The 16,687-nt window shown below is 42.8% G+C and overlaps 1 protein-coding gene across 1 annotated transcript in view; it reads right to left on the bottom strand.

Moving 5' to 3' along the window:
• The window catches only part of LOC145399863 (alpha-1-inhibitor 3-like), a 69,146-nt gene that overhangs the window by 23,026 nt on the left and 29,433 nt on the right, over window positions 1-16,687 (bottom strand). The window contains exons 9-15 of the mRNA XM_080272443.1: window positions 14,387-14,599; window positions 13,542-13,721; window positions 12,409-12,583; window positions 11,035-11,196; window positions 10,093-10,148; window positions 4,792-4,894; window positions 3,944-4,178 (exon numbers count right to left, since the gene is read on the bottom strand). Coding sequence (XP_080128569.1) covers window positions 3,944-4,178; window positions 4,792-4,894; window positions 10,093-10,148; window positions 11,035-11,196; window positions 12,409-12,583; window positions 13,542-13,721; window positions 14,387-14,599 — 1,124 coding nt within the window. The remainder of the gene's footprint in view (window positions 1-3,943; window positions 4,179-4,791; window positions 4,895-10,092; window positions 10,149-11,034; window positions 11,197-12,408; window positions 12,584-13,541; window positions 13,722-14,386; window positions 14,600-16,687) is intronic.

The raw sequence follows: 16,687 nt of genomic DNA, 5'->3' as shown, positions 1-16,687 counted from the left end.
TCCTTCTCCCCAACCTCCCCAACCAGGATCTCCTCCCCACCCAGACGAAGGCGGTGATGGGGACGAGGGATTTGTGTCGTGGGATTGGGAGGATGGGAGTGATTTTTCTCCCCTCATTCACCCCTTCACTGAGCAGGGGCGATCTGGCTGCATTGCACCAGGTATTCACTGTAATTCAAGCAGGTTGGATTTTTCCACCTGTTTTTCAGTGAGGCCTTCGTTGATCAGATCGTGCTTCAAACAAACCTGTTTGCAAGCGGCCAGCGGCTAGAAAGTGAAAGATTGGGAACAAGGAGTAGGCATTCAATGATTTATGATTACCCTGTCTCCATTCCAGAAATGTTCTTATTTTTTGCCCTTGTCCTTTTGATGGGTATAATAAGAAAAAATAGAATTCCTGCTTACTGGACTAGGGACCCTGTTATGTTTACCCCCATATTTGGTCAAGTGATGAGCCGTAATCGGTTTCAACAAATTCTAAGTCGCCTCCATTTTTATGATGCTAATGACCCTGCAAATGCAAACAACACGGACAAAATGAGGCGAATTAGGCTGGTCTTTGATCACCTCAGGCAAACCTTTCGATCCTCATTCTATCCCTATAGAGATCTCGTCATAGACGAGTCTCGTGTTGTGGAGAGGCAATATTTCATTCAGACAGTATATACCCAGCAAAAGGCACCGTTTTGGGTTCAAGATCCTTGTTATGTGTGACTGTAGGACTGGATACATGCAAGACATAGTCTTGTACACCGGTGCACAGACAGACATAATAGAAGATCGAAGTATAGGACTTTCTGGAGCAGTGGTAAAGACGATGATACAAGACTACCTTCATCGTGGTCACGTTCTCTATCTCGATAACTGGTACACTAGCCCTCTTCTCGCTCGTTATCTTCACAGACATGAAACGGGAGTCTGTGGAACCGTAAAGGTGAACCGGCGTCACATGGCCAAGGTAGGGCGGAAACTTGCAAGGAGTGAGGTTGTCTTCTTCAAAGCAAACAACATCCTTGCAACAATGTGGAACCACAACAGAGAAGTAAGCCTCTTGTCCACGGTTCACCGCCCCTTGATGCACCGTACTGATTCTGTTGATTACCATAGCGAGAGCAGGCGTCGTGTTTGGAAACCTGAATGTGTCATGGACTATAATATAAACATGCGCCTCGTGAACCAGTCAGACTCCATGATATCGACGGTAGAGTGTGCCAGGACCACGATGAAGTGGTATAAAAAACTGTTCTTTCACTTGCTAGATATCACTGCTCTGAATTGCCAGCACCTTCATGCCATGACCACAGGAGTTCAGGAAACCTTTGAAGGGTTTGTGAGGGAGCTCACACGAGAAATCTTTGCAAAATATGCTGTTGAAAGGCCCCAACAGCGCCCCCGCACTGCCCCTATTACCCACACTCCCCAGAGAATATCCGCCCGCCATTTCCCCACTCCTATCCCGCCCCAGCCCAACAGACCTAGGCCCCAGCGCAGGTGTCACGTGTGCAGTCATTCCCAGGTGAGACGACACAGAGGAAGGACACCCGCTATGAGTGCGTGCAGTGTGACGTGGGTCTGTGTATTCACTCATGTTTTAGTGAGTATCACACGTTGCTACAATTTTAGCATGGTGTGATTGCGAAAGGACGCAGAAATTATGATGTAAATGCGACAGACAGACGCTCTGTCAAAATATCAGTCATGTGGATCGCCAAATATTAGTATAAAGTGCCTACGGGTAGAACATAAGTGCAAACATTGGGTGTAAGTATATAAATCTGCCCTAAGTTGAAACTTACATAGAGAGGGTTGTTTGATGCGATATTCTGTCGCTCAGTGCAATAAATACGGCCCCTTATTATAAATTTTCTATTATGTGACATTCTTACGGGTATAATATAAGTTCAAATTATTGTATATGATGATGTATTTCCTAAGTCAAATATTCATAGCGTGTCTATAAAGATAAGATTTCCTGACGCTTAGTCGAATGAATAAGGCACGTATTAGTCAAAATAAAAGTCAGCAAGTGATAAAGTGAATAATTAGTATATAAGTGTGTGAGTGAATTAGTATATAAGTGTGTGAGTATTATGTATGACGTAACATTCCTTGCGAGGGTGTTTTCAGGCGATATTCTCACGCTCACTTGAATAAATAATGGCAGTAAGTATGTACAGTGCATTGGAGGGGTGTAAACGTGTGTAATGTAAGTGGGAAAATATAATTGGAGTGAATAAATAAAGTAGATGATGAAACACGAGTTTGAGATCGTGGTTGCTACGTGAATAGGCGCTAGCATATCGCTAAATGCCCTCGTAATGAATGAAAATAATTGAAAACCTTCACAATGGTGGGGGAAAGGTTCTATGTAAATGGGAAAATAATTGGAAAGTGATAAAACAATTTGGTATGTTGAAATACGAGTCATAGCGAGTGCGCTTACTAAGCCGATGTGCGCTAAACTTATGCTGCATGTCATCAAAATGAATGAAAACATCTGAAATCCCTTACAAACAGTTGTAATTGGTAAATTGTCATTGAAACAGAAGTATACAAGTAGAAAAAATGATCGGTAGACTCAAAACAGAAAATTAGCAGATAGCATGATACGACTCGGACCTAACTCGCTATGCTCGCGCGATGGTACAATGCTTATTTTTCCTATATATGTGTCTGAAATACATTATATTGTTACTGCTATTGTTTATTAGTACAAATTCAATAAATGTAGAGGTGTTGTGTGTTGTTTGTCCCATTACTCCTTACCATAGAAAACGTTTACACATATCCAGCCCATTACAGAATACGATACCTGCGGGGGGAAACCGCACCTGTATAGACCACTTATAGACCGCAGAGACCACTTTCTTCAAGATTTTCCATAGTTTCTCGACCTAAGCGGAAGTTTCATAAGAAAAAAAAATTTTCCAAAAAGGCTCGGGACTGGGGGATGTCATAGGTGCGGAAAGGCTCGGGACGTGACGGGTTAAGACCCCTCATGGCGTTTCGGGTTACATTTTTTTTTCACGTGGCGTACGAAGGGGTAAGGCCTGATTGCTTATGTATCCATCTGAAACTCTCTAATTTGATTCACAAGAGAAAAAGGAGAGAGGGAAGAATATCTCCAGCTTACTTGTTCCTCCCGTAAAAATTTATCTGAGTTGGGGCAGAGAAGTGATTGCAAGTTTGTGAAATCGACCCTTGGACAATAAACTGGGCTAATTTCCTATGATGGTTGACAGAAGTAAAAGGACTAAATTGTGGTGTAATATATTCAAAAGTTCCCTACAAAATTTTGAATGTACAGCCTTGTGAGACCATGACAACTGACAATGTGAACAGCCCTGAGTCGTTGTAATTTCCTTTCTTTGTAAACCATTGGCTCTAATACCGCTCTCTTCTGCACCACTCCCAGAACACCAACTATTAACTATTCCTTTCTACATCTCATAAAACTATCAACTGCGGCATAACAACTACCTCGACATAATGTCTCAGGCAAGTTCGTCTTCAAAACATCAATTTCAGGGGCACTAGGCTCCACAGTGTTCGGGGCCACTACAACTACATCAGATACCAATGATTGGGACTCGCATAACACTACTTTATAATGTAGTGTTTCGCCACATCTCTGACTCCATTTAGAAGCTTTCTACATCACTGACTCCAACTACATACTCTTTCTACATCTCTGACTCCAACTACACGGTCTTTCTACGTCTCTGACTCCAACTACTTGGGGCTTTCTACATGTCTGACTCCTACTAAACAATCCTTCTACATCTGACTCCAACTAAACATTCTTCCACAAAGCCACACGTCTGTCTTCCCATCAAACAGTCCCCCTTCCTCCCATATCAGAAGTCTCTCTACACTTCTCTCATTAATGCCACTGAATCATCTCCGTCATTACTTCCAACTCAAAAATGTCATGGCAACTTACGGCACAATGAAGATGTTCCACAGCCAGGTCTCAGGGAAGTTGGTCCGAGGAGTGTCACTTCCCGAGACGTCGGGCTCAGCAGCATTCTGGTCCGATTCTTCAGCAACTGATTCCAAGTTAGTAATAACTAGTGATTCTGGCTGCGGCAATGGAGGTAGACGCTGGAGCACTCCGGCAATCCCAGGAGAATCCGAATAAGGTGGTCTTGGTCGAACCGATAAGCCAAAGACTGACCCTGAAAACTCAATATCCTTTACCCTTTTGATGTAAGTAATGTATCTGTTAATTTTTAAAGTTTTTCCATGCATTCATCAAACATTTTTATTCAACTGGCTTCTAGTACTTAAGTATGAGATTTTTAAAGTTTACCATCAGATTAGTTTTCAACTTTGGAAAGATCTCGAGTGTTGAGAAGGGATGAAAGCTTTGTGTCTCCATCTTCTTTTTGAATTCATAACACAATACAAACAGGTAGGAAACCAATGAAAAAAAAGAATGGAGGATGAAATCTACCAAAAGGGAAAATCTTTACCAAGGCAGGGTAAACCAAAAGTGTGAATTTACTTGTAGAGAGAGAGAGAAAAAAAAAGAACGTTAAGGGGATAAACTCTGAAGCTCCTAAAGTCAGAATACAACACACTCTGATTTTCACCACTTCAGTGAAAATACAAAGCACTCTGATTTCACTACTTCCAGTCAAACTACAGCCCATTCGGATTTCACCACTTCCAGTCAAAATAGAACGTACTCCGATTTCACCACTTCAGTCAAAATAGAACGTACTCCGATTTTACCACTTCCAGTCCAAATACAACGCACTCCGATCCTGCCACTTCAAATTTCATTACCTGTTTCCCCTCTCGTGCAAGGTCGTGTTTCCAGTGTGTATTTGGTGAAAACGTAGACTCCAGCGTTCTGAGGGAAGAGATTGATGTTACTGGATGTGATGTTCTGTTAATTTGGAGAAAAACATGAGAAAAAAGAAAGAAAGAGGAAGTAAAAAAATAAAGTTGAAGGGAAAAGATAGGAAAAGAAACAGGAAAAAAGTAAATAAAGAAAGACGTAAATAGAGAAAAAAACAAGAGTGAATGAATGAAAGAAAGAATGAGATAGAAAAAAGAAAATTACATCTTTGAATGAGTAGGCTCTATAAAACAATCTATTTTTTCCAAGTCTTAGCTTTCCCCAATAATAGAACCCACAATAGTCAGTGCATAACAAGGTTCCCAGTTGTATGCTTGGTGAGGAGGGATAAGGCGTAAACAATCGGAGTCCACCAGTCTGACCGGCCTAAAAATTTAAACCGTGATTCTTCCTGTTGCAGACTGAATGTGCTAACCATTGTATCACAGCTCCCCCATGATATAAGTATTTCGTGTACAGTGAGTAACAAAAGCACGCCTACCACTGACCTATGCTTACTCCTTATTTATGGCATGTTATGGCCTATGGTTCTTTCTTCCTTCTATTAAAGAAAAAAAAAGTCTCACTTTCCACCCTGAAGCATCATATCAGAGAGTATGACCAAAGGAACGGAGAAACATTCCAAGCCTCTCTTTCAGCTGAAGCATATTAGCCAGCAGGGGAGAGTGGGAAGGCAGAAGAGATGATAGACTAGTTTTTATTCCTCGTCTGACATCATATCATATAATGCTATACCGAAATCTTTTTTAAGCATTAAGTCTATATACGGCCAGGAATAACTTGGCAAATCTCCCTTAGAAACTGAACCTTAAGCAGACATTCTCTTTAATTTACTTTGAATTTCTGAAGGGGAATACACAGAAAGACGAGTTATAAAGAGGACATTTTGTTTATGTCACTCTGAACATTGTATTATACAGGACATCAAAGGACAACTGTGCCAAACTGCCTGTGAGTATTCGTGGGCTGATGTAGCGTAGCATATGCTTTATCAATGAGTCCCATTTTTCGTAGTTCACCATCATCATTATCATCATCATCATGATCCATTGCAAGTCCACTGCCAAACAAAGGCCTCCCTCAGTCTTTTCGACGAATTCCTTGACTGAGCCAATCTCTACCACTTTTTGCCCGCAAATTTCTCTATCCCTTCTCTCCACATCCTGCCTGCATTCTCTTTGAGCCCAGTTACGTAGCTTCTTACTCCATCGGTTATCGTTTATTCTTGCTACATGACCTCCGCACCTCCAATTCAATTCTGTTCGTTTAACCCCTTAACCGCGGGGCGTCACTTTCGTGACGCTCGGCTACAATGGATCATACCGCAGGGCGTCACTTTTGTGATTCTGTGTTATTTTGAATTATCCCGGGCTCTCAAGTGGTGGCTTGTATCATCTATCAGTACTGCCAATGTCCAACACTAGTCAGCACTCCAAATCTCATCTGTATTCCCATCCATTGTTGACATTTTAGTGATTTTACCCCCTTCGTGACTCCCCTCCCTACCTGCCCTCCATTACCCTCTCCTCTCACCTCCCACACTGCGCTGCGCTACGGAAATTTCCCCCTTCTTTTTCCACAGATTTCATCCATTGAAATAAGCCCTATGCCCTATATTTTTACCAAATAATATATACCAAAAAAAAAACAGGTAAGTGATAGTGTTATACTCCAGAAATTGGCTAATTATCACCTGACAAAACCTCACGTGCATTCATTCGCTACATTACCACGGTAATTTCCCCTTTGATTTATGCCTTGTAATCGATGTCTGTAATAAAAATATATATCAGAAAGGAAGGGAGAATCCTAACTGACATTTACATTCACCTGGAACTACCTATTTCTTTATTTATTGCCGAGATTTTCTACCTATAAAAAATTAGCCTGTAAGTTAGCAGCAGTCAGCCTAAAGTGTCATTGTCAACCCTTCCCTTCTCAGATAAGCCGCAGCATTTAGTTCCTTGTCCTCCACTGTAGAGACAACATGTCGCACGCGTGCCCCGCCATTCCTGCCGCTTCTGCGCCCATTGCAAAGGGCCCCGTGACCTCTACTCCAAAGAAAAGTGTTGAGGCAAGCAGGAAAGGCCTCGCAGTGGCACGAGAACTTGCAGAATTGTCCATGATAATGATGGACAGTGACTATGACGATTCGGGTGAGTCGTATGATGAGCCGGGTGAGGTTATCGCGCTAGAAACAGCGACAACAAGTGCTTCTACAAGTGAATCAGTGTCTAGCTCCAAGGGAAAGGAGCCTTTAGTGCAGGAAGGACAAGAATTTGGGAAGGGAGTGAAAAGGCAGCGTGTTAGCCCCAGAACAATGCCCCCACATGACCCAACCCACCATGAGTCACGAGTGCATTCACCTCCCCGTTCCCCAAGCCCCGCTTTGCTCATCTCATCATCATCGTCGGCTGAGTTATCTCCGGAGTCTTCGTCGTCGGAGTCATCACCAGCATCAACAATGAAGGCAGGCCGTAGAGGTAGAGGTAGATCTAAGAGAGTGAAAAGTAGTGTAGCTAGTAGGGTAAGGGCTGCTAGTGCTGTACGGCAACCTAGGGTCAGTGAGAGTGACCTTGACAGAGATAAGCCTCCCTCACAGCCAACCTCCACCACCACCACCACCACCCGCCCTCCACCGCCACGACAGGGAATCCTGGACGCCTTCGCGTGGACGGAAGGGTCAGATTTTGTCCCCGAAAATCTGGTTTTCAATGAGAGCTCCTCAGGAGTTCAGCCTGCCTTCACTATGGACGAAAATGCTGAGTGTGTCGACTACCTTTTGGCCTTCCTAGATGACGAAGTCATGCAGCACATATGTGATGAGACCAACAGGTACGAATCACAACGTGCTGCTAGTGGTACAGGTGCAGCCAAGATGCAACAGTGGTCCATGCTGGGAGTGCAGGAGCTGTATGTGTTCTTTGCCCTCATGCTTCTTATGCCACACTCCAAGAAGCATGAGTTGGAAGAATACTGGTCCATGGACCCCTTACTACCCTCACCCACCTTCAATAAGTACATGGCCAGAGATCGCTTCCGGAACATCATGGGAAACCTGCACTTTGCCGACAATGATGTACCTTCCCAAACCGACCCACTCTGGAAGATCCGGGAGATTCTGAACAGAATGAAGGATAAGTTCATGTCATTCTTCCACCCATTTCAGAAGGTTGTCATTGATGAATCCTTGGTTTTGTTCAGAGGACGTCTTCGGTTTGTTCAGTACATTCCAAGCAAACGCCATTGCTTTGGAATTAAGTTCTTTGTACTGTGCGACTGTAAGACGGGGTACATCCTTGACTTCGTCATATATTCAGCCAGCACTGTCGATCTCGATAAAACTCACCCCCTTGGCTTCTCAGGCTGTGTAGTGAAAATGCTCCTAGAAAAGTATTTTGGTGGGAATCATGTGCTGTATACAGACAACTACTATACAGCACCAAAACTTGCCAAATACCTTTCTGAGCACGGCATTGGCTCCTGCGGCACTGTGAAAAGTAATCGTGCCAACTTCCCCAAATTCCCAGAGGCGGGAAACTCGCAGCGAGGAGACGTGCACCTACGCAAGTGTGAGAAGATGCTGGCAATACGGTGGCATGACAAGAGAGTCGTGCACATGCTCACCACCGTACATAAGGGGGAGATGAGAGACAGTGGGAAGGTCGACCGTAGGACAGGCGAACCTGTAATGAAACCTGATGCTGTGTTGGACTATAATATCAACATGCGGCTGGTGGACAAGTCCGACATGATGATTGGTGAGATCGACTGCCTCAGGAAGAATACTAGGTGGTACAGGAAAGTTTTTCTGCATCTCATAGATATGACGATGCTGAACGCCTTCATCCTGTACAAGATGAAGGTAAAGCCACCCAAGTCCTTCTCCCTGAGGTTGTTCGCCAGGACTTGTGTCCAGCAGCTGCTGGAAAGATATGATAGGGTGCAAGCAGCAACTCCAAGGCGCCATCCAGTTACACTTCCCGACCGACTTGAGCAGAGGGCGTATATGGATCGGCACAGACTTGAGCTAATGCCTGCCACAGGGAAAAGGAAGGCTGCGATTCGCAGGTGTCAGGTATGTGCGCATACTACACGCCGCACACCTGAGCATAAATGCACCTCTTGGCAGTGCGCTGAGTGCCAGGTTCCCCTCTGTGTTACCTGCTTCTTCGATTATCACAGCCAGAAGCAGTTCTAACAGTGCAAGGGTGCAAGCAGAATTATTTGGAAATAATGTGTAAATAGCAGGTGAAAGCAATGGATGTTCAGTTCATATGATTGAACAGTGTATTATAGTTTTATCTTACTGAAAGTGACAGTGAATAACATAGTGTAAGTAAAATAGCAGGGTAAATATTGAAAATAGAATAGAAAATGTAAATAGTAATGTAAGTAATTAGTAATAAAAGAATATGAGTACAAATAATTTATGTTATAACAGTGAGAGTGAATCCGTGGCACTCTGTGTATTTTACTGACTGAAAAATTGAATGACTTCAGTGAAAATAAACTAATACGACTGAAGGAAGCTTATGGAGAAAGACTCCAGATATATATAAGTGTGATATAGTAATAGAAATATAAAGTGTGAGGGGTTTTATGAATAATAAATGACAGAGTGCCTAAAGCGAACTAGCGCAAGTGCGACGATCAGACGCGCTCGTAATTTCAATTGCTTTCACAATGTTTTTTTTTTTAGTATGGATCCCAAACTACTTGAAAATTGTAGAATAGTGTTTATAGTGTTTGTATCTGGCTGTTGTAATCATATTACGGGTTGTCAGGAAGTGTAAAGTGGAGACTTAGTTACCCTACTTCAGAGGTCTCCACAAGTCCTACGGTAACCGACGAAGGCTCAACAATCATTCCAGGAGAAAGCTGAAGGTATGTGCAATAAGCATATATAATTTTATTATTCTAGGACTAATAACTGATTTTTGGCAAATATTTGTTGAGAGTCTGTCGGAGCACAAATAACCCCGCGGGACACGCAAGTCATTGGTAAACAAGCCCGCGGTGTAGGGGTTAAGACTTCTATCTTATTTACCAATAATTACTGACGCCATAGACGAAGAGGATTTCACCAGTGGTTTGGACAAAGCTTTCAGTTTCGATAATTATTATCCGTTTACTATTATTCTTCTCACCCCCTTCCTCGCTGGACCTGTCACTGACCTACCATATATTTATGACGAAAGGAATTGAAGAGTCAGTCTACTCACATCGAACATCTTCAGTGTATCCACGTAACCATCGCTCTTATACAGTTGGTGTCGACCTGTACCAAAGAACATACAAAAAAATATCATTACCGGATATGTGTGAAGTCTGAAGGACGCGAGAAGAAGACGGAGGCCAAGAAATGAAGGTGGAATGGGGGGGATCCGACATATTAAACAAGGGATTGTGGCCTGGAGGGAGGGCTGGCAAATGACGGAGGACGGGGACATGGAGGCAATCTTTTTTGTGGCCACCATTACGGGACTAGGTCGTTTGACAATAGGTAGATTTAAGTCACAAAGGAAAAGTTAGCTGCCTCCAAAACCATCCTATCTGCTTACTTTCTGACCATATCTATGGCTGATGGTAGGTCTAGCACAAAGTCATAAAGCCATTATTTTTAATATACATTTTTACCACTTTAAACTCTCTCTCTCTCTCTCTTTCTCTCTCTCTCTCTCTCTCTCTTACATTTTTTGGAGAGTGACCTACGACAACGAAAGACCTATACATCTAGAAACCCACTTCCTAACTGTTCACGCCTAAGAAGACCAATAGCTAAACCCAACCAAAGAGTCTCACATAATTTACACTAATTGGGAAAATACCTTGAATAATAGTGCAAAACAAAGACTTGTTTTCCAATCATACGGTGGAAGTTCAAAGTCTTTATTTTATTTTTTTAACTAGACGAGGAACATTTTCCGATGACATTTCGTGCATTCTAGAAAAGCTTTGATATTGTTTTCCTCCTTTGCGATAATTTTTAGTTCGTACACGTTGCATAATGATACTAAACGAAATAAAAACGAGGCTACTCATTATCACCATCTTCATCATGACCTTTTTACTGATGGATAAGATAAGATAGGATACAGAAAACAAGGAAAGCACAGACACTGGCGACCTACGAGTATTACCAACATTTAAAATTTAATCCCCACCTCCTGGCTGATGCTTGTTTTTATTCTGGCAGTATTTTTTGTCGTTAGTTTGTTGTCTCTCAGATGGGTCCATTTTGAAACCGTCCGCAAAGTTGAAAAGAGCTTCCAGGTTGATGGGGTCTGGTTCCTTTGTTAGCAGCTCTACACTCCGGTCCACCACACCTAAAAAGATAAGTAAATTAATACAAGGATCGATAGATATATAAATAAATAGACAGCAAGATAAATAAATAAATAGGCAAATGAATACAAAAATAAAATAAAAAGACTTACGCCCATATTCTCGATTGTTTTGCAGTCCTCCTGCCATCTCGTATATATATTTCTCAAACTTCCCGTTCATATTCTACTTGTACACTCATGTTTTTTGATACTGAAATGAAATTCATAAATATCCAAGAGAACATTAACTTACGAGATAACTTATATAAACCATACTTCTTCTACTTTGGTTTGGTCTAGATATTTGTCCTTTTCAGTTTCACAGAGCTCAGTGGGTAGAAAAAGACAATGCTACAGCTCTACAGGCTTTCCATAGCACTTATTCGTGATTAGCGCCCTAGTCTTGGGTTAATCTATTCTTACAGCTCAGCATTTGAGACTGAGAGATGGCAATTTTAGGCCAAGCTGAGTAAAACGAGTGTACGTGGGAAAAATGTGCTAAGGAGCGTCGGTAGTGGACGAAAATTTGGGCCTTCAATCTGTATCTATCAACTGCACGTGAGTCACTTGACTGAATCTCAATCTTCCCCTTAAATACAACCCAGTATATCCGCCTGACACCCCAGGTCCCCAATTATGCTACTGGGAGAACAAGGACAGGAAGGAAATCACACCAAATCCACCAGTCTGGCCAGCCCGTTGATTTTTTTTTTTTTTTTATGTTAGATTAGTTTTGACAGCTAAAGGCAATAGTTGGTTAAAAATATGTGCTTAGCTGATCAACCCATGTCGTGACTGCATGCAATTTTTCCCAAACTGCTATGATGTTCCGGGTTACCGAAAATCAGGAGGAGTTGAACTTTTGCAGGGGATTGTGCATGGGTACTGCAGTATCCCCACAGCAACAAGGGCGTAGCCAGAAATTTTAAAATGGATTGGCCAAGCATTACAGGGTGGTCCAAGGAAAACTCTTTAGGAGGGGGCCAGGGTATTGTCTTGGAAGTTTGTGTTGGCTAAGAATAGTTCAGAGGTGGCAAGTGTCATCATGGCCACTTCTATGGCTTCGCAATGCAAAACAGAGGGTTTTGAACTCCTAGACTCACTCTCATATGAAGAAAACCGTTTGGAGATATCCAAGAATGCATACTTGACTTGTACCAACCATGAGTGGATTAGGACATCGTAGTGAAGGGGTTAAGGATGAAAACTCACCTAGACTGCACACAGACTCCTGTTCTGATGTCAGTGTGAGAGCCGCGGTGTCGCCAGGTTGTGCCCTTGGAATAGACCACTTGAGGGAGACATCATACTCCAGACACGTATCCACTTTCAGCTCTTTTGTGTCCGACACCACCTCACCGTCATCTCGGGTGTACCATACCAACACCTGCAACAAAAGCAAACTATCTACTAATCTATCTATAATCTGTCTATCTAACTACATCTGTCTATCTTTATGTTGCCAGACGCCTTTAATCAAGTACTACTTGGCCATAAAAAATTTGTTTTACGTCTCCCTGTCATCTGTCTCCTTCCAAGTCACATCCGCCTCTCATATCTCTCCACTCCATCCTTCCAGCTCATCATTGGTCTCTCTCTTTCCTCCTTTCCCCTTCTGCCTCACTCACATACGCTCTTCTAATCAATCCCTCATTCTCCATCCTCTCCACATAGCCAGACAACAAAAATATGCATTGTAAAAACACAACGAATGCAGGTTCTCCACTCGCTCGTTACCAGAGTCGACCAGAGCGGGCAGGTTTCACGAAGGGGACCATGTTATCAAGTGTGACTGCATAAAGATGAAGCATGTGGAAGCCTGTCATTGCTGGTTACCCTCACTGAAGCCTACAAGAATTTGCTGAATATAGGAAGAACCCTTTATACAGTGATTCACTGAGGAATTTCCTTTCATAACGATCATCTGTTTTACCACCCTTTCCCAAAATACGATTGGCCCATCCAGGTTTGACAGTCGCCATGATGGAGGAAAATTACCATAGTTCCATAGTTCCCCCTCCCAGTGTTTTTTTTTTTTTTTCTTAATCGCCTCTTAGGTGCATTTTGTCAGCTTGTGTGTGTGTGTGTGTGTGTGTGTGTGTGTGTGTGTGTGTGTGTGTGTGTGTGTGTGTTTGAGTGTCTCTGTGTGTGTGTACTAATTTTGCTAATATACTGTAGTGAATTATTAGTGAGAGTTTCACAAAAAATGAATTGTCGCCAAATAAGTGGCAAATATTAAGTTCAGTGTCACTGCAATTTTCTCTCGTTTTACCTGCGGATTTGAATCACACTCACGACAGAATATTGATCTTATGTACGTCTGTGAATCTTTTCCCTAGTCTCACCTTAACCATAGAGGAGGTTGTTGGCGGAAGGGTGAAGGTGACGTTGATGACACCCCTCACTGTGCCTGGGATGGGGGACGGCAGGGGTTCTACTAGGTTCTCAGTTCTGATCGGCAGCGGCCCCTCCACCAGCTGGTACTGACGGGTGCTTGAGTGCTGGATGCGCCCTTGGGACACCACCTGGGGAGGGGAGGGTGTTTAGGTGTGGAGGCCAGGCACTGTCACCTGCCATTTTCAGTCCAGTCTCATAGTTCTCATACTCTACCTTCTGACTACACATAATTTTGATGTCAGAAAATTAGGTATTGTACAATGCTTACTGTCTGAAGAAAAGACCTGTTCAGTGTTGATTTTTTTTTTTCCGACTCTGGGAATAGGCTTCACAGCCTGCTAAAAAGGCCCAGTAGTCCTCCTACATAACATACACCTCCACATGTCACCACTTCGGCGCTAACACCCACCGTCCATGTTGAATACATGCTAGGACTGTCTCATACAGGACTGGTGTATTGGTATATCCGGGGTATTTTTACGACATGTCGGCGGGTTTTCTGGTAGATCAGTAAAGTCTGATTTAATGAAATTCAAATCCTTAAACTATTCCCTGCCCCAGCGGGGATTTGAACCTGGGTCCGGTAGGACTGCAGGCCACCTCTATACCGATTGAGCCATCGCCTCCCGGAAGGTGATAGTTTAATGCTCTGCGTAACTACCAGAGTAAATGATGACTGACTAGCACAGTCTGGAAAAGCTGCTCATTACAATGAAAGTACTTTTTTGTGTTGAAGTCTCGCTACTGCTTCTCTTTAACCAGGGAAAGAGGTGGAGAGCGAGAATAGGTTTACCTGCACAGAGATGGCTGCTGAAGGTTGGTCTCTAGCTGAAAAGAAGACCTGCAGGACGTGTTGTTTAGCTTGGTCTCTTGCACACATTAGCTTTTGGTCGGGGGCGTGGATCAGGAGGGACGAGTTGGAAGGTGAGAAGTGATGCGGGATGCGCTGAAGTGAATGTCTGTACTCTGCAGTGTTCATGTAAGCACGGCAGTTGAGTGTCTTAATCTGTAGAAATAGTGATAATGATAATAATAATAATAATAATAATAATAATAATAAAAAATGGATCTGATTTCAATCCACATGACTTACCTACATTTGGAAAAGTTATTTAGTAGGAATAAATATCAATATAATTTCTCCATTTCAACAATTCCCGGGAACGAACATCGATATGTTGTTTCAGGCCACAGTTATTCATGTCCGTCAGAGGAGATATCAGACCAATAGAGTTAATTCACTATACTTTTCACCTTTACCCTGATTTTCGTCCTCTTGCAGATTCGTTTATGTAACTGAGTGGCAGAAAGACAGTGCTGTTGCTCTACATACTTTCCATAGTACTTCTTTATGACTAACATCATAATCTACTGTCAGTCTGTTGTTACAGCCAAGGATTCAGGATGGAGAGGTTGCAATTTTGGGCCAAGTTAGAGTAAAATGAGTATAGTTTACCCCAGCTTCTGCACAGGTCTTTATGATGATGTTATTGTAAGTAAGTCTTTGATCTCATTAATCATTCTCTATGAAGGATGTTTACGGAATATTTAACTGTTCATATGACGGTTATTTTGGCAGTTCGGTATACATTTGTGTGTGTGTGTGTGTGTGTGTGTGTGTGTGTGTGTGTGTGTGTGTGTGTGTGTGTGTCTTTCAAATTAAAACATATTACTGTAGCACGAATGTATCCGGTATTTTTGAATTCTATTTATCATTTATTTTTTTAATTCATGGAATGTTATCAGTCCAATAACGTAGCTCTAAAGTTCGGATGATGGCCAAAGCAGTCATGAAACAGGAGGTCGAGGCAGCTCGGACAGAAAAAGAAATTTCGCGTTTCTCGCCAGAGTTTGAATTCCTACCAAATTTTTACGATGCCCAGTGTGCGGCGCAGGCATATAGGAAGTGGGTCACGTGGGTCACCTGGGGTACGAACAAATGTTTTCTGATCCAGACACTTGCTGCCGAAAGCGGCCGCCTGGCCCCTGCTACCTCCATCCCCGCGGCTGCCTTGCCTCCTACTCGTGCGGGGAAGGAGCTGAGTGATAGTTCAATCGGAAGAGTTTTGAATAAGACAGTGTGTGTCGCCATTATCGAGTGGAGAGACGATGGATGTCTGAGAGCGGAAGTTACTTCATCTCTTATTAGATGACTTGTGGGCCACCCCTTCAGACCCCCACCTCCTTCACGTGGCTCTCGCGCAGCCTGCGTCCCACCATTATAACACCACCATCCAAACTGCCTCAGCTTGACACCACGGGTGTGTGGGCAAGTGTAACAGTGTGAATTTGTACATTAAGATACGTGGCATAGAGAAATAAAGAAAATTTCACTGAAGTGAATAAGTGTTTTAGCCTTGTACACACCGAGATACAAAGTCTAGAGACAATCGAGCCACCATGTATCTCGACTGTTGCGAGACAATCCAGATATAAACGGACGAGTATCCAGAGACAGTTTGGAGACAAGGCAACTTTGTCTCTGGATTGTCTAGAGACTGTTGCGAGACGGCTGCTAGACATTTCGGCTACTTTCTCGCTGGACTGTTGCGAGACACTCGAGAGACAGTGCAGAAACTTTGTCGCGTCACATCCCACAAACAAGTTGCATGTAGCATCTCAGAGAAAGTGATTTTTCATTTGACCACATGCTAATCAATAAAACTGAAAATAAATATTGTGGCATGTAGCACCTTTCTCATCAAAAGCTAGGTGGCAACTGAGCCTCCGTGACTGAACCATCCACCACGTGAACTTTGAAGTATCAGTTTACAACCAACATTTGTCATATCAAACTAAACAAGTGATATTCGAGTCACAGGCAAAATGTACAAGTGAATATATACATTTGTGGAAGAAGAATATATATATATATATATATATATATATATATATATATATATATATATGAGCCTCTGTGGTACAGTGGTAGACTGTGCGTTTCGCATGCTGATATATATATATATATATGAGCCTCTGTGGTACAGTGGTAGACTGCGTTTCGCACGCTGGTGGACGAGAGTTCGCCTCCCGCCAGGGTTATAAAAACTTTGGGAATCGTTCACCGAGCCACTTGCTACTTTGACGGACATAA

This window comes from Coenobita brevimanus, chromosome 50 (genome assembly GCF_032717465.1).
Source record: "Coenobita brevimanus isolate Jiangsu-jjx chromosome 50, ASM3271746v2, whole genome shotgun sequence".
NCBI lineage: Eukaryota > Metazoa > Arthropoda > Malacostraca > Decapoda > Coenobitidae > Coenobita > Coenobita brevimanus.
Note: the sequence above shows the minus strand (reverse complement) of the source record. Positions and strands in the feature narration are given on the sequence as shown.